The sequence below is a fragment of the Pteronotus mesoamericanus genome, unplaced genomic scaffold (genome assembly GCF_021234165.1).
Source record: "Pteronotus mesoamericanus isolate MK-2021 breed Mesoamerican mustached bat unplaced genomic scaffold, CSHL_Meso_final contig_116, whole genome shotgun sequence".
Taxonomy (NCBI): domain Eukaryota; kingdom Metazoa; phylum Chordata; class Mammalia; order Chiroptera; family Mormoopidae; genus Pteronotus; species Pteronotus mesoamericanus.
Genome location: NW_026555027.1, coordinates 26,490,342 through 26,511,169, shown reverse-complemented (window position 1 = coordinate 26,511,169; position 20,828 = coordinate 26,490,342). Strand labels below are relative to the sequence as shown.

At 42.1% G+C, this 20,828-nt stretch overlaps 1 protein-coding gene across 1 annotated transcript in view; it reads right to left on the bottom strand.

Annotated features, from left to right (window-relative positions):
• Positions 1-12,592: 12,592 nt before the first annotated feature.
• The window catches only part of PPM1L (protein phosphatase, Mg2+/Mn2+ dependent 1L), a 234,903-nt gene continuing 226,667 nt past the window's right edge, over positions 12,593-20,828 (bottom strand). Inside the window, exons 3-4 of the mRNA XM_054580224.1 lie at positions 18,924-19,085; positions 12,593-15,765 (exon numbers count right to left, since the gene is read on the bottom strand). Coding sequence (XP_054436199.1) covers positions 15,419-15,765; positions 18,924-19,085 — 509 coding nt within the window. The 3' untranslated portion in view covers positions 12,593-15,418. The remainder of the gene's footprint in view (positions 15,766-18,923; positions 19,086-20,828) is intronic.

The window sequence follows — 20,828 nt, the reverse complement described above, 5'->3', positions numbered from 1 at the left end:
ATACTGCAAATCCCCATGAGGATACAAAAAGTCCCCAATGCAATGTCCTTCAAGAGAAGCCCTGCAGTTTTGGCTTAGGGCTTTTGTAATGCATGCTTCTATAAGAAGTCCAACCCTGAGCCCGCTACCCTGGGAGGAAGGCCAAGCCGGTCACGTGACAAGGCTGCTCGGAGAGCGAGACCTGGCCAGCTCTCCTGACTCCCACCGAACCCACTGAGGCACCAGGCATATGAGTGAAGAGCTCATTTGGGAGCTGAGCCTTTAGACAACACCAGTCCCAACTGCAACAGCCCCCAACTGAGAACCTCCCAAGGGATTGCCATCAACCCAGAGGACCATTAGCAATCCTAAATTTTGCTCGAAGCTGTAACAAGTTTTGGGGTGGTTTCTTACACACAGACAATTAAAATGTTTCTCATCAAGCAAATGTCGCATCCATTGTGGCCTTCTGTTAGGTACTGAATGTTTGTGTCCCTCCAAAATTTTTATGTTGAAATTTAACGTCCAATGTCATGGCTTGGAAGGTGGGGCCTTTGGGGGGTAATTAGGTCATGAGGGTGAAGCCTTCATGAATGGGAATAGTGTCTTTATTAGAACAGGCCGAAGGTTTGGTCTCTCTTTTTCGACTATGTGAAGATGCAACAAATCTGCAGTCTGCAACCCTGAAGAGGGCCCCCACCAGGACCCGACCATGCTGGCACCCTGAGCTCAGACTTCAGCCTCCAGGGCTGTGGCAAATCAGTTCCCATTGTTTACCAGCCACCCAGGCTGCCTGCAAGGACCAAGACCCGCTCCATCAGCCCCGGGCCAAGTCTTCCCGCTTCACATCTGGCCGTTTCTTCATGCTTCCATGCCCTTCCCCTCGTTTCAGGTTATCAAGGGATAATTTCTAAAATGCTTTTCAGTGTAGCCCTGTCTATGTTTTACTCTCGCCTTTCAGATCCTGTGGGAGGCAGGTGAGCGCTACTTGCGTTTTTCCCTTAAAGAAGCCCATTCACGACATTTCCAAGACTTAAACTATCGATTTCCTGCAAAATAAATTATGCCATTCTCTTAAAAGGTTGCAGCAGCTGCAGTGACAGGGTTGAAATGCCACTCTTCGCCCTTCTGGCTACATATGTAGAAACTGTATACAAACAAGCAGGAGGAACATATACCAAAATGTTAACAGGAATTGCCTCTCGGCTACTTTTTCCTACATTTAAAGCACCTTTTATGACTTCATTCTCAACAACGAGGATAAGTTTCTGTTACACCATAAATGTTTTAACAAGTATATTAACAAACTTAAAAGCAGGATCAGAAGACGTCTTGAGGAAAAGCTGGAGGGGGAGGGTGGGTCAAAGGCTGGGTTTGCTGCCCCTGCCCTCCCCACCTGCCCCTACCGCTTGCTTCCTCCCAGGCAGAGGCTGCCCGCCCACCAAGGAGGCCACCGCGTGTTAACCTAGCCCAGCAGGAAGGGCTCCTGAGGGGGGAGGGGGTGTCCCGTAATTTAAAAAGAAAAAAGACTAAGAAGAAAGCTCCTTTTATTTGATCAGATGCTCTGTCTGCAACGCAGAGATCCCCAGTACCATGTTGATCCCACAAGAAATGTGGGAATGGAGAAGGGTGGTGGTGTGCAAGGTAGGTGCAGAGATAAGGGTGGGTGGGGGCCTGGGCTTCATTTGCTGTTTGTAATAAAATTTATGCTAAGTCTATACTGGTATACTTTATACTAAGTCTCAAAATCAGGTAATATAAGTCCAACTTTGTTCCTCTTTTGCAATATTGCTTTGGCTTTTCCATGTCCTTGGAATTTCCATGAAAATTTGTAATTAGCTTGTCAATTTTTATGAAAGAATCTTTCAGGCTTTTGATCTGGATTGTATTAAATCGAAAACCTTCGGGGAAAGGCCATTGTAACAATGTTAAGTCTCCCAATTTATGAATGTCATCTACCTCTCCATTTACTTTGACCTTTTAAATTTCTGTCAGGAATATTCCAAAGTTTTCAATGTCGCAGTCTTGCACATCTTTCATTAGATATATTCCTAAATACTTTGTATTTCTGATGTAGTTGCCAATGTTTTTATCTTTATTTTATTTTTCCTTATTGAGGTATAATTAACATACACTAAAACGCGAATTTAAGCACTCAGTTCCACGAGCTTGGGCAGTTTTTCTAATACATCTGTGTTAACTACCACCTAGAACAAGATACAGAGCATTCCCATCCTCTCAGAATGGTTCCTAACGCTGCTTTCCCGTGGATCCCTCCCCCCTCCATGCCCCCACTACAGAGCAACCGCTTCCTGACAGCTAGCTGTAGATTTAGTCTTACCTGTTTGGAATTTCATGTAAGTGTATTCATGCAGTTTGTATTATTTTGAGACTCGCTCCTTTGACCTACCATAATGTGTATGAGATTAATCCATGTTGTTTTGTGTGTCAGAAGTTTATTCTTTTTCCTTGAGGAGTGTTATTCCATTACATGATTAAACAACAATTTCTTTATCCATTTGGATTGTTTCCAGTTTGGGGCTATTCTTAGTAAGACTGCTATGAAGATCCTTGTGCAAGTGTTTTCGTGTCTTTATATTTTCATTTCTCTTGTGTATACACCTAGAAATGGAATTGCTGGGCCATGGGGTAGATGTGTATTTAACTTTATTACAAAACACCAAACAGTTCTCAAAACTGTTTGTACCATATTACTTTTCTATACATTTTTTTCTTTTATGGCTGGTACTTTTTGTGCCCTGCCCAAGAAATCTTTATCTACACCAAGGTCAAAAAGATTTTCTCCAAAATCCCTTATGGTTTTAGTTCTATGACCCATCTCAAACTCAAATTTTTATTCCATCAGTAGAGTTTGAAATGCTTCCCCCCCCGCCCCGCCTCCATACAAATATCCCATTGTCTCAGTAACATTTTTAAAAAGACTTTCCCTTTTGGGGAGTGTTTAGTACATTTATAGTTAATGTAATTATTGATATGGTTGAGTTTTCGTATATCATCCCGTTACTTTTCATTTCACACATTTGTTACATTTTTCTGCCTTCTTTTGAGTTAACTAATGACTAGTATTCCATTTAATTTTCTCAGTTGCCTTTTTAACTCCCTCTCTCTTTAAATAAATTTTTATAATTGATTTCTTTAGAGTGGGCTTCTCAACCTTGGCACTATTAACATTTTGGGTCAGATAATTCTTTGCAGGGTGTGCTTTCTTTTTTTTAGCTTCTTTGTGGTTTGCTGTTCTCCTTGATTCTATATGTTGAAGTTTTCATAAAATTTGAGAAATTTGTAGCCATTATTTTTCAAATAGTTTTCTGCCCCATTCTCATTCTTGTCTCTTTCTGGCATTTGAAAAATGTGTACTTTTGAATAACGTATACCTTATACTGTTTCATAGTATCCTACATATCCCTGATGGTCCATTAATTTTTCTTCACTCTTTTCCTGTCTTTTTTCCAGATTGGGTAATTTGTTTTCACCAAGTTCACTGACTCCTTCTTTTTTCATCTCCAAACTCTGTTAAGCCAATCCAGTTAATCTTTCTGTATAGTTATTTACTTTTCTGTTCTTTAATTTTTATTTTTAATTTTCCATTTCTCTGTTGAGATTCCTTATCTATTGCCTCATAAGCTCATAGTTGCCTTTAATTCCTTGAACATATTTATTATATCTGCTATGAGTCTATATCAATAAGATCAATATCTACATCTCTAGGAGTTTGTTACTCTTGACTGCTGCTTTTTCTTGATTATTGATCACATTTTCCCATTTCTTTGTATGTCTGGTCATTTCTTAATTTTATTGTACTGGATAATGTGAGTGAGATGTTATAAATATGGAAATATTTTGTATTCCCTTGTCTTCCTCTAAAGAGTTTTGATTTTTTTTTTTTTTTTCTAGTTAGTAGTCTGGATATTAGCTACTCATCTTGACCTTGTGTTCTGGAGGGTTATGGGGAGGCAGGTGGGATGTGTTATGGTTTACTTCAGCGGGTCTGTGAATACCTAGGCAGAGGTGTCCAACCCGTGGCCCACAGGCCGCATGCAGCCCAGGAGGGCTGTGAATGCAGCCCAACACAGAATCATAAATTTACTTAAAACATGATGAGTTTTTTTTGTTTTTATTAATGTTTGTGTATTTAATGTGTGATCCCAGACAATTCTTCTCCCAGTGCAGCCCAGAGATGCCTAAAGTTTGGATACCCCTGATCTAGGGTGTTCCCGAGCCCCTCCAATGTGTCAGAACTCAACTTCCCAACTCTGTCTCTCTTGTGGATCTTGTCAGCACTTGATTTAGGCTCAGTTAGGCTACATCTGCGTTATGCCTTAATTTAGAGAGTGGTCCTTACTCTTAGGGCACACTTGGGTGCCTCTGCTGGATGTCTAGGTTGTTAGCACTGTGTTAATGAGGCCTCCCCTCTCTACTTGGGCCATAACTTGATATCCCTCAGCAGTGTTCCATCTCGAGTATTTCTATTCCACTCTCAATCCCACGGCAGCCACCTTCTGTCAAGCCTCAGTGTTTCATCCTGCACACGCTCAGTGAAGCCTTCATTCAGCTAAGGGTGCGTGAAGGGTCCGTGCATTTTCTGAAGCTCCCCCTCCGTACAGCTTTTTACAGCTTCGGGCCACATCACTAGCCCCAAACTCTGATTTGTGTACCTTCGGTTCAGTGCCGCTCTGACAGCACCCCGGCCGGCTGTGCCACAGTCCGCAAACGGTCCCCTCACAGCGAGCTCAGGCGGTTATGGAACAACTCGTGATCCCTCTCTCAAGGTTTGCTATTTTGCGCTGCCTGTTGTCTAAAGCCTGAAAACAGTTGCCAATATATTGTAGTTCATCGAGTTTCATAGTTGTTTATAGTAGATGGCCTAGTTCAACAGCGGTGAATCAGTGAGAGACAGAAAAAGCAGCCTTGTAGTCTCCTTGATAGATTTGAGTCTTTGGTGTGAACTGTTCCCAAGGCCCCACTTAATACTTACTGCCCTTGGACCTGTGGGGTACCACTAAAATCCGGATATGAAAGTCCCGTGTCTGTGAAGCTACCACAGTCTGCTGTTGTTACCTCAGAAAACCAGGTGGATTATCACTACTGTTTCTAAAATAAAACAGAAAGAGGGAAGGAGGGAGGGAGAGAGAGAGAATAAGTAAAAGTGGAGCATTTGTGACCTTTAATTCCTTTTTCTTTGGATCTGTGGGTGGTACTGGAAAAGTCTGTAATTCTTCCTCTAATCCAGATGACAAATATCCATCTTGAAATTTCTAATCATATCTCTCATTTCTATGTTAGACATTTTCTACCCAGAAAAGGGAGTGGAAGACCAGAATTCATGGGCTTCATTTACTACTCTGGCTATCGAACACTATTTTTAACGAGAAGGAGAAAAATAATCCAAGGCCACATTTTTCAGCTTTGTTACACCCAACTCCAAATTCAGCAATCCGATGATTAACTTTTATTGTTTTTCATTTGGATGCCATATATACATATATTTCACTGCCCTCAGGTTTTCCAGTTTCCTTCCTGCATCTTGTGAAGCCCTGGCGGACGGGTATGTTCCTCTGAACCCTTTTCTCACAGGGGTGTCATGCTGTGTTGCTGGAGTTTACTTGCACATATAGCTCATCGAACTGGTTATATGATATAAACTTGGTTGGTGAGGTATAAAGTTGGGTAGAAGACATGTTAACAATAAATGATTTCTTGTTGCATGTATTTGTATACATTTTTTAAGTCCCTTGTTCTGAATCACAGCCAGGCTTATTCCTGTTCCAGATGAAAACACCCAGTCTCAACATCTCCTCTCGCTCCTGCTTCTGTTATGCTTTGGTCTTATCCTCCGCCTGTGACCTGTTTCTTTGCTTTCTGTGATTCCAGAATCAACAGCTACTCTCTAACTCAAAAGCATTAAGAAATTATAAAATTCAAAAGAAGACACTAGGATGGAAAATGAGTTTAACCAACAAAAAAGAGAGAGAAAGCCCAGCAATTCCACATGTAAAGTCCGATAACCTTAATGCATTTATTTTTGCTATAGTCTTGTCATCAAGGGTGAATTTTTAGCTGTTCAATTTGTATACAACAACACAGGATCAGCGATTGCATGAACACATTGTCTCTACAAAGCTTAATCTACCCCAGCACATCAAAAAGGACCTGAACGACCCGCCATGCATCGAGTGACCACGCACTGCTATCTAATCTGAGCTGTACACCAAATGGACATTTTCAGTCTCAAATGTCTCTTAGAGACAAATATAGAAGAGTAGGTATAAAAACCTCTGAAGAGTACCAAGAGTAATGAAGTTTTCCCAAGGTTCTGTTGTATTTATTCTGGAGAGGTTTCAGAGACTAACTTACCAGAAAGCTTGATTGATTAGAGCTGTCATTTTGACCAGTGATTTAATTATTACATACAATTTGAAGGTTCCTAAAAGAAAGCGATGTCTAATAAATTATGGATCCTGATACCTTTTTATAAACAAGCAACATCTTATGGTTCTTAAAATAGCAAGAAAATGCTGATGGAAAAGCTTTCCTTCATGGTGTTGAAATAAGTATAGTAAGGGCTTATATAAAGTTACTGTTTCAAAATTCAGCAGGGAAAGAGATCAGAATTTTTGCTATATACATTCATGAAAAACACTGTTCAGTTATGTGGGGTTGTCTTTTCTCTTACCCTCTCCAGCCCTCCTTTCCTCCCTTTCATCCCTTTCATCCTTAATAATTGGGCTTCACCTATGGTTATAATCTTACCAAATCAGAAATTGGCCTGACCTAATTTGAATCTCCTTTTCTGTGTTTGCATACTTAAAAACAAAACAACAAAAACCTCACTTCTGATCACAATGATACATTCCAATTTTTCTTCTCATTCACTTTCTTTTATTCTAATTCAATAGGGCTCTAATGTAATTTGGCAGCCACAGATATTTCTTGGATAAAGAAGCAAGTGGCATGAACAGAGAGAGAGAGGTCTAGGGGGAATAACCAGGCAAAGAATTGAGTAAGAAGTGATGACTTCTGTGGTTAAAAAGAAGTCTGGTATATAGTTTTGCTTTGCCATACAGACAATAGATGTTGCTCTTCTTGTTCGAAATATAAAATGTAAATTCCATGCCTAGGTTCTCAAATGTCTAAAGTAATTATGGGTACCAAGGTTATGATTTTTTAAAAATCTGGCATTTAGTCTTCTGTTCATATTCAAAATCAAGAGATAATTGTACTTTTACAATTATCCACACTCTGAAATAAGCCACATATTTCATTTGAAATGCTAATTTGACAGAGTCAAATGACTGAAATAAGCTAATTTTCTATATAACAAATTCACTAATTTATATACATCGATGATAAACACACTCAATTCTGGCTTCTCTTGGAGCATGAGGATGTTTCACTAATAGCCTCTTGGGAACAAAATTAAAAGTAGGCCATGGAGAGACATTCTCACTGTTCTCCGTTGTCCTTTACTGTAAGTCTCTCTCCTTCCCGCAGGCGGATCCTGGAGGGAGACACACTCTCGCTTTGGCCTTACACGGCTGAGCCTTTGCATAGCTGCTGCCCGTTGGGTGACATCTCCACGGGACACCGCTGGCCCTGCCCTGGTCCCCATCTTTTTATCTCACCTCCCAGGCCATCCTTGGAAAACTTAGGTGACCAAACACTGTGTAATTGTCTGATGTAATTTGCTTGGATGTGGGCAAGACATTCTCAGTCTTTTTACCATTCACTATTATGTATAGGAAAGAATGACTCTAATTCTGCCTGTCTTCACAAATCTAAATCCAGTGGAGAAAATCATGAAAGACGCCGGTTTTCACCCCTTTGGCCAATACTGAGCATCAGAATACCTATGAAGCCTCCAATACAAGTGCCAAGAAGGCAGGGATGGTGCCTGGGTGCTCACCACTAGATAGACTCCATTAGGCTACCTCTGCTTGGCACAAGATAAGTGCTCAGCAAAAAGAAATTGATACAGGGAAGAATAAAATATATAAGCAGATTTGCTTACAGCAGAAATAGTGACTTTCCAAATTCAATTTGTTCATAAGGTAGATCTATCTGTTATAAATGCAAGGATGCTTATATTAAAAAGAAATACACCTTGTACATTTGGCATGTAGGAATTATGTATGTGAACACAGTTCATGTTGTGGTGTTTTAGAATTAACTGTTTCATTACTATTTTCTAGGCTTGTCAAAATAATCATTCTTTTGAACTCATTAGAATTTCTTCTTTTGTTTTTGTTTTCTTTTTTTCTGGCTGACCATAGGAATGTTGAGGCATTGCAAAATAGATTTCAACTCTGTAATCTGAATTGAATCTGTGTTAAGTGCTATAAATCAAAACCATTTGATTTAGTAATTGAACAGCAAACTGAAAACAATGTTGTAGATGTTAATGTTTCAATATGAACATGTACTTCAGATAAGTTTAAAAGGGAAAACAATGCTTTCTATAAGAGAAACTAAAGTTATTGGGTTTTCTCTATCTTTGTATTTATTATTCAATTTCCTGAATATATGCCTGAGGTATAATGGCAATCAAGATGATAATCACATAAAGACTGGTTTTGGTCTTGGAACCTAAATAAGGGTATATTTTTAAAAGATTTGTTTACTTTTAGAGAAAGGGGAAGGTGGGGAGAAAGAGGGAGAAACGCATTTATGTGTGAGAACATTGATCAGTTCCCTCTTACACACCCCAAAATGGAGACCTGGCCTACAATCCAGGCATGTGCCCTGACTGGGAGCTGAACCAGTGACCTTTTGGCTTGCAGGCCAGCACTCACTCCACTGAGCCACATCAGCCAGGGTATAAGTAGGGATGTTCTTACTGAAGTCCCATGGTTCTAGATTCCCGTCCCCGCCCCCATAGCAGGATTTTATACCCTTTCATTTTTAACTAAGTCATTTGTCCTTACATAGACCAAGGCAGATGGTAATTTAAAATTTGTACACGACACCATTCTCTTGGAGTAGAGATGTCTAATATATCATTTCTACAGAATTTTAAAAAATTATATGAGTCAACATGACCATTTGCATTATATGGATTAGAACCATCTCTGAGAAGCAAGAACATTAAATCACTTGGTAGTTTGTTTTACTGAAATTGTCTGTTTTAAATTGAGAACTCACTGGCACTCATGCTGGCATGTGAAAAATTACCAGGATATTAAAACACACTCTCAGTTGTAGCTGTGACTGTGCATCTGACCTGTTTTATCTGGTACTCTATATAAAATGGGAGGTCTATCACCTAGTCTATTGTATTATTTTTGAAAAATTCTAAAAGGGGCATTTTCTCCTCAAAAATGCATAAATTCTAAGGATTCAGGGTAAAACCTTGTCAAAGATTTGGAAAGTGAACAGAATCTAGGATAGTAAAGGCAATTTAGGAGAGCAATAAATAAGACCAAATATATCCATTTTCACTGGGGATGCATAAAATAGGGACTGTAATTCTACTAACTTTACAATAACTCAATGTTAATTTTCTTACTTCAGTGTTAACTCTTTAATAGCAGAAAGCATGATTCATGATGTAATAAAATATCGTGCATGTCTCCTTAATTTAAAATATTTCCTTTTATATTATTCTCCTCTGATTTTGTCTTTTACATTTTCTTAAAAGTGTTTTCTTTACATCCTGACTGATCACAGTGGGAATTACTTTTGCATTTCTTTGATCAAAAATGTTCCAAACTATTTTCCTAAAATGTGATTCTGCCTGTGCCATCAGTCCAATAGGAAGGAACATTAGAGTTCTGTTTTCATTAACATGCAAGCAAAGAATCAGTCAACACTGTAAATGGGAAACCTTGCATTTGAATAGGTGCCAAGTGGGAAAGCCTGCTTTCTACTAATCCATGCGCTGATGTCAAAAATTGCTATTACATATAACCTGTGAATAGTAAAAGTCTGATAATCCAAAATTTAAATAACCTATGTTTTACATTTTTAATATCTGGATATCCTAAAGATTCCCCCTCACCAATACCTTTGCTTCTGCATCAACACATTTTAAATTATGCATTGTCTAGTTAATCTGGGAACCTGCTGAGATAATAATGCATGATATCACATTTAGCCTCTCAATTTCCTCTTGACAAAAGGCGGAAGATACACAGTCCCTCTCCTACAGAGGCAGCTAGTAACCCTGGAGGATTGTCCTGCCCTGCCACACTCTGCCACCAAGCCTTTGCAGTAAGCTGCCTTGCTCAGAGCTAGGGATACTGGTCCCTGGAGGTTTTTGAGATTAATTTGGATTTGGCAAATGTCAGAGGCCAGATTATATTTAGGGCTTGTACAATAAATGGAACCACACCTCTAAATATAACCTACATCTTTGCTGCTTGCCTGCTTTTTGGCGGGGTTTTAAATTGTGAAAATGCCTATGATGATTTGTTAAAATGAAGTTACCACACATTCCCTTTAAAGTATTTAACTTGGGTTTATTCAAGTGATTGTACAAATGATGATGTGTTATCACTAAACACATAAATATTATCATACTCAACCCTTGGTTACACAATTTTCAGCTGAACAGTGGAAAAGATAATGTGGATAATGTCTAGTGGGTGGGTGTATTCCTAGATATTGGATGTGATTTTAAGTTAATGACTTTACCCTAAATTCACTTTGTACCATGTTTTTGCCTGGATTTGTCTCATCTGTTATTTTGGGATCATCTTTCAGTGTTTCTCAAACCCATTGTCCAGGTTGAGAGTGACAATAAGCCTGATATTTCAGGCAAGAGATAACTCGACAAACTTAATTATAGACATAATAGTGAATGGTGAGACAACGTAGGACAATGTGGGACAGGGGTTTTAGAACAAATGAGCTCTGATTGGTTTAAAATTATTTCATTGAATCTGGAAAGGACAGAAGAAAAAGTAAATAAATGTTAATAGTTTATAACTTTTTCTTCATTTTCTATTATTTTTAACATCTTTTTACTCTCACATAGTAATGTACTGTAAAAATATTTATTTTGATTCATTCTGGATGGCACAGATAAGTTCAAAACAGCAACAGAAAGCTCCTGGGATTAATTTGCAACACCCCCAGGTACAGCATGGCTCTTGCTTATTATTCACGTGAAAGAAGGAAGGCGATTGTTAGAGCTTTAAGTAGGACGGTTGGGCTTCTGCTATGTGAGGCTGCTGATGGTCACGGTAAATGGTACTCTTTCTTAATACTGCTTTCATTAACAGATCAGCCTCATACAGCATTAGTGCTTCTCGACGGCAAATTGTATTGCAATTACAAAGAGTCAAAGTGAATGAGAAAACAGTAATATTTCCATATATCAAGATTTCTCAAAGTGGGTCCTATGGAGCACGAGCTCCTTGGGATGTTATTAAGTGTTTCTCAAAGTTTCTGTGGTCAAATAAATCTGGAAACCACTAAGCTAACTAAAATAACATCTGTGGTATGTTTCTCCCCTCCTCCCCCCCCTACCCCCAGAACATTTAGATTAGAACCTGCAATGTGCATATATGCACTAACTTTCTAAGCTAATATGTTTTCCAAACTCCTTTGACCTGGAACCCCTGTATTCAGAAGAGTATCTTTGGAACTTGTGTTCTGTGGAACTCACTTTGGGAAACCCTGGGATTCTGTTACTCCTGCAGTGTGTAGCTAACTAGCTCAAGTCTCGAGGCCAATGATTTCACCTACGGGCAGTAAACGGGTCCCGGTATGTATCCAACAGTCACATCATTTCTGGGTCAGGAGTGCTGGTGTGATGAGCTAAGGCAATTTGGGGGGGAATATGAAGAGAAGATCAGTCTAAGGATGGGTCAAAAGGAAGAAAGAAATTTCCAAAATCATTGGAAAATAATGTTTTATCCAGAGTACGTATTCCCACATTTTCAAATGTACAATGAACCGTTGCCCTTTCTAAACCTTTGGCGTTGACACAGTTGCAAGAGAGTTTGATCAGGCAACAACTCAGGGGAAAAAATCAAGGTATATACCTGGCACGGAAGAAAATGATCATTGCCTTTGTGAATCCTTCACGTATTGCCAGATATCCCACGGATCCATTTCAACAGTGTAACCAATTTCCTAAACTTACTTCAGGTAGTATTAAAACAATGATGGCATCACTCTCATGCAATGCTGTTTGCACAGAATGTGTACTACATGGGCTGAAGTCATTGCAGATGTATGAAATAAGGCCTGTTTTAAATTATCCGGATTGCATATGCTCCTTCACTCTATAAAACACTCTCTGTAATACTCTTATTAGAAGAGATTATAGACAAGATTCAAGAGGCCAATACCTTCGATCTAAGGCAGGAATAGCATGTGGCCACTTGTAACCAGTAACGTGCACATGTGTGTATTAGAACAGTGATTTCAGAGTTAAGTGCCTTGGACTAACTGGTCACATAAAATAAAGGCAGGTCTTGGGAACTAGCTTTAGAGTTTTCTATGTGAGTATTGTTTATTCCTTTGATTAAAAGAATTGCAAATACGATGAATTTTTAAAAAATGTCCCTGCCTCCCCCCTCCCCCCTCCCCCCACGCCGCCCGAATCCCACTTCCCGGATGGGCCAGCAGAGCGGCGGCAGGGCAGCGCTAACCAGACCCTGGGCCCGGCGTCCTGCTGGGGGCTCATAAAGATGTGGTCGTTCCTTCCCAGCTTCATTTCTAAAAGGCTATAAAATCATCCCAAATTTGGCACCATGGGGACTATTGGCAAGGCGAACTCGGGCTACCGGAGTCTGGGCAGCCTTGGGGTGGGGCGGGGGTGGGGCGGGGGAAGGTGCATGGGTGGGTACCATCCAAAGCTTTGGCAGTGCTGTTTAGGGAAGCTTCACATGCAAACTTCTCAAATCGACTTCTCTAACAGCTAGATTCAGTCTTCCCTGCCCCTGGGAAACGGGAGCAGCCCTGAGCCCTGGGGGGCCCAGCAGCTGGAGGGGGTTGGGGGAGGGGGTTCTGAGGCAGGGGAAGGAGCAAAATACTCAGAGAGTAAAAATATGCATTAATCGAACTGCTGCCACGTTGCCTAGGACTCCCATCTTTTAAAAACCTACAAGCCAAAATGAGAGGAAAATGGCAGAAGGGGAACAGGAAATACACATACTGCTTGGTTCAAGTCAGGAGTGAATAAATTCTACAAAGCAAAATTCCAAAAACACCCTGTGAACCTCAATTAGAGGAAAAGTCACGCACTCCCGCCTCAGCACCGCCTGCTGAGATCTCGGCAGGGCAAACACACACTGATTTGCTAGCTTAGCAGCTTTTCTTTTTCATCTTCACCAAACAATATGTTTTCATTTTCGACAATAAATAACAATGATCGTTGCATTTAAAAATGCCTTTTTCTTATGATTATGAATTTGGGGTTAAGTTAAAAATAAAAAAGGAACATTGACCGCGTAAAGATGAAGAAATTGCTTATTCCTGAACTTGAATTAGATGGTGGGCTTTGGTAACTCTCCAGAGTCAGGGCGTCTTAAATCTCCAGGCAAACTCAGGCCACCTGGCCTGCCTGCCGGTCACTGACTGCAGTCAGCGCGTTTCCCACCCTCCCTGCCTGACCCCCCAGCCCAAGTACGCACATCCAGATGTTCAGTGTCTCTTAATAGGCAAATCCTCCAATCTAAATGGTGGTAGATATTTTAGATAGTTTGTACTAAAACATTCTATGGCTAAAAAAAAAAAATCAAGGTTATAATTCTAAGGTTCCAGTTTAAGAAAGTAAGCAAATCTCTTGGGAAAACATTATTGATTCTCATAGTCAAAGAAAGGTAAGTGCTTGGAGGACTCAAGACAGATTGCCGTCCTCACTCAGTAGCCACAAGGGAATCTTTTCATCCTCCCAAGTTCTCTGGAGTCTGCTTCAGAAAAGCTCCACAGCTGAGGAAAGGCAGGGGAGGGCACCGTGGGCAGGAGGCGCCCAATGGACGGGGCCTGCGAGAAGCTATGAAGACAAACGGCGGCTCGAAAGAACAGAACGAGGTGGACACCCTGGCATTTCAGACACTGAGGGGTGGGGATGCATGAAAATCCAGTCTGGCTGTTTGAGCCACCACAGTGAGGCAAACAGGATGACTGAGCATTTTCTGTCAATTAACTTATAAAATACAGAGATTAGAAACCGGACTTTGGTGATAGGAAACGGAGAGCAGCAAGCCTGGCCCCAAAATAACTGGGCAGATTGGAGCTTGAATTCCCAAACGGCTTTGCTGTCACTGAATGGCTTGCCTGGGGAAAGCCACCCACTGTGGACAGGGATTTGCAGCCAAACGTGAAGAGCTGCTGCTTCCCACCGTCACTGGGAAGCACATCCCAGCAGTTCACAACCAAATCCCAAAGGTGGCTGGGAACTCTGTACTGCGCTTCAAAGAACACACACGCAGCTCCAGGCTGCTGCTTCTCAGAACACTCCTTGAAAGACACTTGAGAGCTCTGAGAATAGGAGAAGGGGGAACAAGAAGTATAAAAACTGGCAGTTGAACTCACTTCAGGGTGCTAACCTCACCAGCTTTTTCTTCCAATGCTAACAGTCTTCCCAAGGGACACAGTGACTCAGCCATTATTTTGCTTTATCTACCTTTACAGACGGAAGGAATTATGATATTGCGATTTGCTTTTTTGACTTCCCCAATAGGTTTCTCAGTAACGTAAGACAAAAAGATCATGGTGTGTGGCTGTGAAGTTTAACAGCTGCCTATTACATAAAGGTGTAGGAAAAAGGTTAAGGTCATGCACACTTAGGATAAACGCACAAAGGTGGTACACAAAGTCTATTTAACTAAGAAGGGGAGGGAGGGCAAAAAGGTTTTTTCTGCTGTGCAGGCTGCCTCAACTTCCCCGCTCCCCTCAGTCTCCGTGAGCAACTGTGGAAGAGCAACCTTTCTAAATCTGAGTCTGGGCTGCTGCCAAGCTGGAAACCTGGGCTCAACAGGACAAAGCTTTCTCGGGGCAGCTCTGACCTCAGCAAAGGGCCCTGCCACCCTGACTCACAGGTGACGCTGTGGCCTGTCTCCTGCAGCTCCAGAAGGCCTGCCCTGCTCACGGCTCCAAAGAGAGGACACAAAGTCTGATGCCTGCAGGGCCCCTTAAGGGAACTTGAAAAGAATTTTAAAAGGGAGACTATATGGCACATATGCCATTCACTTCATACATGTGAGTCTACAACTATACACTTATACATTTTGAACACTGGATGAAAGAATTGGGGAACATGAAGAAACCTTTTCCAGCGTCTCAACTACATCAGCCAAGAGCACCCTCTGTTCATCATCACCGAATATAGACCTACGATGACCAGGGAGAGGGAATTCCACATCTGGGATGAATGATCCTAACTGTAACGTCCACACCTTTCACTACCATAAAAGAGACGAGTGTGTTGAAAGTCCTTTAGTCTAAGGCAGCTGAGACCCCAGAGGGTTCACTGCTCTTCGGTTTTGCTGCTATTCCTGAACTTCACCACCATGACTGTTATGTTGTCAGGGCAGCCTCTGTAAAATGACTGTAAAACTATGCTCTTGGCCCCAAAGTGAGGTTCATCCAAGCGCTCCTTGATGAATCGAACAGCTTCTTCGTTGCTGAAAGCATCCCAGAGGCCATCTGAGGCCAAGATCATGAACTCGGGCTGGAGCTTGTCCAGGTCAAAGGTCAGGATATCTGGGTCTGGGATGACAACGTTGAGATTCTTCAGCGGATAATCACCCAGGGATCGAGACATGGCCAGGATTCCCTGGACCCTCCAGGAGCCATTGAAACTGATGAAACCACCTGGAAAGAGAATGAACTCATCAGCCTGATGAAGAGACACCTCATACACCTGGTACGGCTTGGGCACATGGACAAAAGGAGGACCTATTCCATGTGGCATATCACATGCACTCCCCTCACCCTACCCTGGTGCTGCCGGGCAAGAACAGCAGCCCTCAACGAGTAGACCCTCATTCTTGGTATCTTAAAAGACTTCAAGAAAATATCAATAAGAATATTGAGAGTAGGTGATATGTATGGATGAGAGCATTGGTTTTAACTTCACGATAGCTTGATAGCCCAGTGATTGACAGTAGGGTGCACTAGCATGGGGATTTGAGGAGAATGGCAAAGGGCAGGTGGACAGGTACCAGAGACAGCCGCTGGGACCCATCATTTAGCTTGCGACGGCCTGTGGGTGTGCCAGAATAGATCTCAAAACAGCACCCCAAATAGGATCAAGGTGAAAAAGTAAACTGTGTATTTTAGCACAGTGTTTCAAGGCTCAGCTCTCAGCTCAGACTGCTTGTATTTGATTTCTGGCTCTATTACTTCTAGCTGTGTGTGACTTTGGATAAGTAACTCTCTCTCTCTGATCCTTAGTTTCCTTGGCTACAAAATGGGGACAATAATAGTATGTATTCCATTGTGTTGTGAGAAATAAAGGCATCATTCCATATAAATCACTCAGTACAGTCCTTAAATATAACATGTGCTCAATATTATGTATGATTATTTTTCTTTAAAGTAATTAGAACTTTGTTTATTCACTTATTATTTGTCAGAGAGTTATTAAACATATACTCCATGCAAGGCAATTTGCAGGCCATCAACTTATATGAGATCCAGACCTTTCCCTAAAGAAGCAGACAGCCTCGCAGGAAAGAAAGTCCACATATATTAGCAGCCACAAGTACAAAGCGGTATTCTTGCAAGGAGAGACTAGTACCTGCAAATGCTATAGGCAGATGAGGAAGAAGGGATGATGTGCAATTGTGAAGATCAGGGAGGAGCGAGTGAGCATGAAGCTGAGCTGTGGACAATGGGTAGAACTTCCATGGGCAGGGCTGTATGAGAACATGCCAGGAAGTGTGGTGGAATGGGCAAGAGCACAGCTGTGGAGTCAGCCGGTCCTGGTCTCAGCTCCGCCTCACCACTCACTAGCTGTGTGCCCTTGTGTACACGAGCCTCTTGGAGGTCACATTTTCTTGGTTGAAAAGTGATAACATTATTGACCTCATAAGGCAGGGAAAGAGAAAGTGTATGTAAATTGCTGGGCTTGGCTCCCAGCACAGAGTGATATCACCTGACGGCAGCTGGTATCTGTTGTTGGAAACAGCACCAGGAATGGAGACAGAAAGACCAACATGCATTTGGCCCAGGCTGGTTGTAAGGAAGGCTGAGGTCAGAGAAAATACACCCAAAGATAATGAAACCAATCATGGTCGCTCCAGCCTGGCTCTAAAAGACCCTCTGGACGGATCAGATCCAGCCCCTCTGAGATGTTTCCAAATTTGCTTCCACAAGGCATCCCTGCAGGGTAGGGGTGAAGGTGGTGGGTTTGGCATGAACTATGGAGGATAAAATGGGATTGACATTTCAGAAGAGAGTGATGGGTGCTAAGATGACATTGCCAGGTGTGCCATATATATACACAGCCTTGCCTGTGCTACACAAGAAGAGGCTGACTGTATCTTAATTCAGGGTCACAGTGGGCTTGTGGGGAGACGGCGCCTTCGTAAGTAAGGAGGCCCGAGTATTTCGCTCGTACTGCCTGCAGCTCCTCAAAGCTTGTCGGAGGATCTTAAAACATGGTTTGTTCCATCCCATGAACAGAAAACTTGACCCAAGCTTTCATTAAAAATTATTCTGTGTCACATGCAGTCACTGAAACAGGGGGATGTAATAAAATTCACCAGTTTTTGACTCAACTGTATTATTTCCAACAGCAAAAACTCAAATGTCGACTAGGTTCTGGGCAGAAGCTGACCTGCAGAGACTGAGAGTTAACCTGCAAGTTACCCCTGGCAGCAGGGGTCTGTCCTGGTCGGAGACCACGGGCACAGGCCCGCCCCCCAGCTGCCAGGCCTGCAGTCGGGCGTATCACCTACAACACACACACTACAACACACACACTGCCGCTGTCGGGCTGGGGAGGAGAGGGAGGGACGCCTTCCTTTCAAGGGCAGACAAGAACCGTTCCCCACCCCCTCACCACCAAATCTCATCAGGAAAATGCAACCATTAATTGATGATCTTCCCTCAAGTATTTGTCCCAGTGTCAGGCTACACAAACCACCTCCTGACACTCGCCACTCCCTCACCTGCTTTACATCTCTCCCTGACAGTTTTCACCTGGTAATAGTCTCATCTTGTAATACTCTATATAAATTACTCATTTTTATTAATTTGTTAATGTCTGTCTATTATACTTCCCACCCCCATCCCAGTCCTGTAATTTAAGTTTATATTCCCAACCCCCAGTTGTTGACAAAAATGAATAAAAAAGGGATTCTCACCCCTCAAAATATGCCCTTATACCAGATACTGAGTGAGGTTTGGGATAATATGAATGAACAGACCAAGTTCTTGCCTCAAAGAGCTCACAGTTGGAAAGGCAAGACAGATAAGAGAGCCCTACACTGCAAAAGGTGACCCAGAGGCCCACATAGGATCCTGGGGAAAGACCGAAGAGGTACCTAACCCAGCCCAGGGGAGCCTGTGGCTCAGTGTGATAGGGAAGGCTTCTAAAAGGACACCCTTAAACTGAATTGATAGGACATGTAATTGTTATCTGCTAGACAGTGAAGATGACATTTGCAAAGGCACGGAGGTGTCAGAAACACGGTTCATGTGGGGAATGGTTAGTGGTTTGGTGTGCCGAAGGGGAGCAGGGTATTGCAAGCAGGGGCCTAAAGAGCTCATTAGCCTTTAAACTAGTAAAGGGCTTTTTTGGGCACTTTTGGACCTTTTGGCCATGAAGAAGGGCAAATTCAGTGGCCATGTATTTGATAGGCAATGTTACAAGTCCAGTCTCAGCTACTTCAGCAGCGGCCTCGGTGCGGACCCACAAACCACTGGTAACTAAACATCTTACGCCCCAGGGGCTGTCCAAGCGAAGCCCCGTCCGCCCAGCAAGGCAGTAGACAGTGCGTGGAGACAGGCGTTCACAAGCTCACCAGCTCTCTTTATCCTCTTTCTTTCCTTCAGTTGGTAAGGCTTGTGATCATGAGACAGAGGAATGGCGTTCCCGTCCTTGTCACATAGGACCCCACGGGAGTCACCCACATTGGCCACGGTGAGGTCTTTATCTGATAGTAGAGCAATCAAGCACGTGGTACCTAAAAGAATAAAAGAGAGAAGCAATGCAGGAGGTCAGCAATGCTCGGAGGGTAGGCTGCTTCGCATGTTAACTGGACTCTTCAGTCATTAAAACCATTCCTGCTGGGTGAGAATTTGACTCCAGCCACTCCGGGAGCGACGGCTCGTTCACTTCAACAACACTGATCAAATCTGACAGTCAATTTTCTTAACCATGTTACAATGTCACTGAAATAGGCTAGGATAACATTATCACTTTCCCACATCATTTTTGTCTCTGCTCCTCTTAATTTAAACACATATCACATTTTAAAAGGTTAGGAGAGAATCAAAATCAGTTTGAAGCCTCAGACAATTGATACGTATTTTCTGCTTCTCGCTGGTGCTGAGATTCTGTGAAGTTCCATTTGAAAGTGGGGATGATGTGGGACAGGGAGGGGGTCCTCAGCTGGACAGCCTAGAAGAGCCAGTAAATGACAGACGCCAGCAGTCAGATCCCACAAATTCATCAGGAGCCATGAGGGAGCTGCCTAGACAAACTGGCCTATGCTGTCTGACAGCAAAGACTGGTGGTCAGAAACAGGTCAGCTCCAGGGCGTGATGGAGGCAGACAATAAGACAGAAGCAGAAAAACCTACCGTGCTGGCAGAAATGAGGCCTCCGCAGGTAGGAGGTGGGGGTGGGAGTGGTCAGAGTCAGAGGGAAGCAAAACTGAAGGCCTGCTTGCCTGGAGCCCGCAGGAGAGACAACAGACATGGTCTTGTCAAACCCTTCTTTGAATGAGAATGGATAAAAGTAAATAGAGTGGGACAGTCTGGTCTAGTTGGAACTGCCCTCATTACCTGCCGATGCCCTCTGTCCAGCTCCTCTTCTTTCTCCTCCCTCCCTTCTGACTCTGTCACTGAGTATGCAAATACCTGCTGCAACCCTTTAAGCTCTTGCATCAAAGTGATAATGTCCTTACTTGTTAAAATTATTCATCAATTTGTCTTCGTTAATATTTAACCTCCTCATTAAGAAAAGTCATATTCCATAACAGAATGTAAACTGCATCTAAATAGCTCTTTAATTTTCACAGAACAACACAAAAGACTGAATTCTTAAGTAGACATACAGAATAAATACAGGTTGCTAGCAAGAGCAAGGAGAATAATTAGCATATTCAGTTATTACAGTTCTTTTTGAAATTCCATTCTTAAGCCTGTTTTTTAACCCCAAACTATGCTGTTCAGAATTGGAAACACATGAAATGTTGGTTAATTCAGGATTTTTGATATGAAAAGACTTGTGAAAAGAAAAAAAAAAAAAGACTTAATCTTAGGGGCTATTGAAGCAAACCAAAGATCTTTTACCCTAGAATGAAAATGTAAAAAGAGGAACAATTCATACAATTCGTTATTTTCAGTTTTTGATATTAGTTGCATTTTGGTCTTCAACCATCCTCACTCTGTCCTCAAGCATCTGATTGGGTTGACTTGTCTAACACAATCGGAACATAAATTCTCCTACAAGGCACATTCTTAGAATTTGAAAGATGAAATAGAAACATTATGTTACTGAATATTACACAACTTGGGGCATTATAGCAAGACAACTCCTGGAGCTGTCTCTCTATAAGGCCCTCTTCCCGTCTCACTCGGCACGTTCCTAACCTTTGCTTCCACTACCATCTAAGTTTCTGCCATTAGCCTGATTGACACTCCTAAGGCCCAAATTAGCTGCCTAGGAGGCGTTTCCATTTGCTTGTATTACCAAGGATCCAA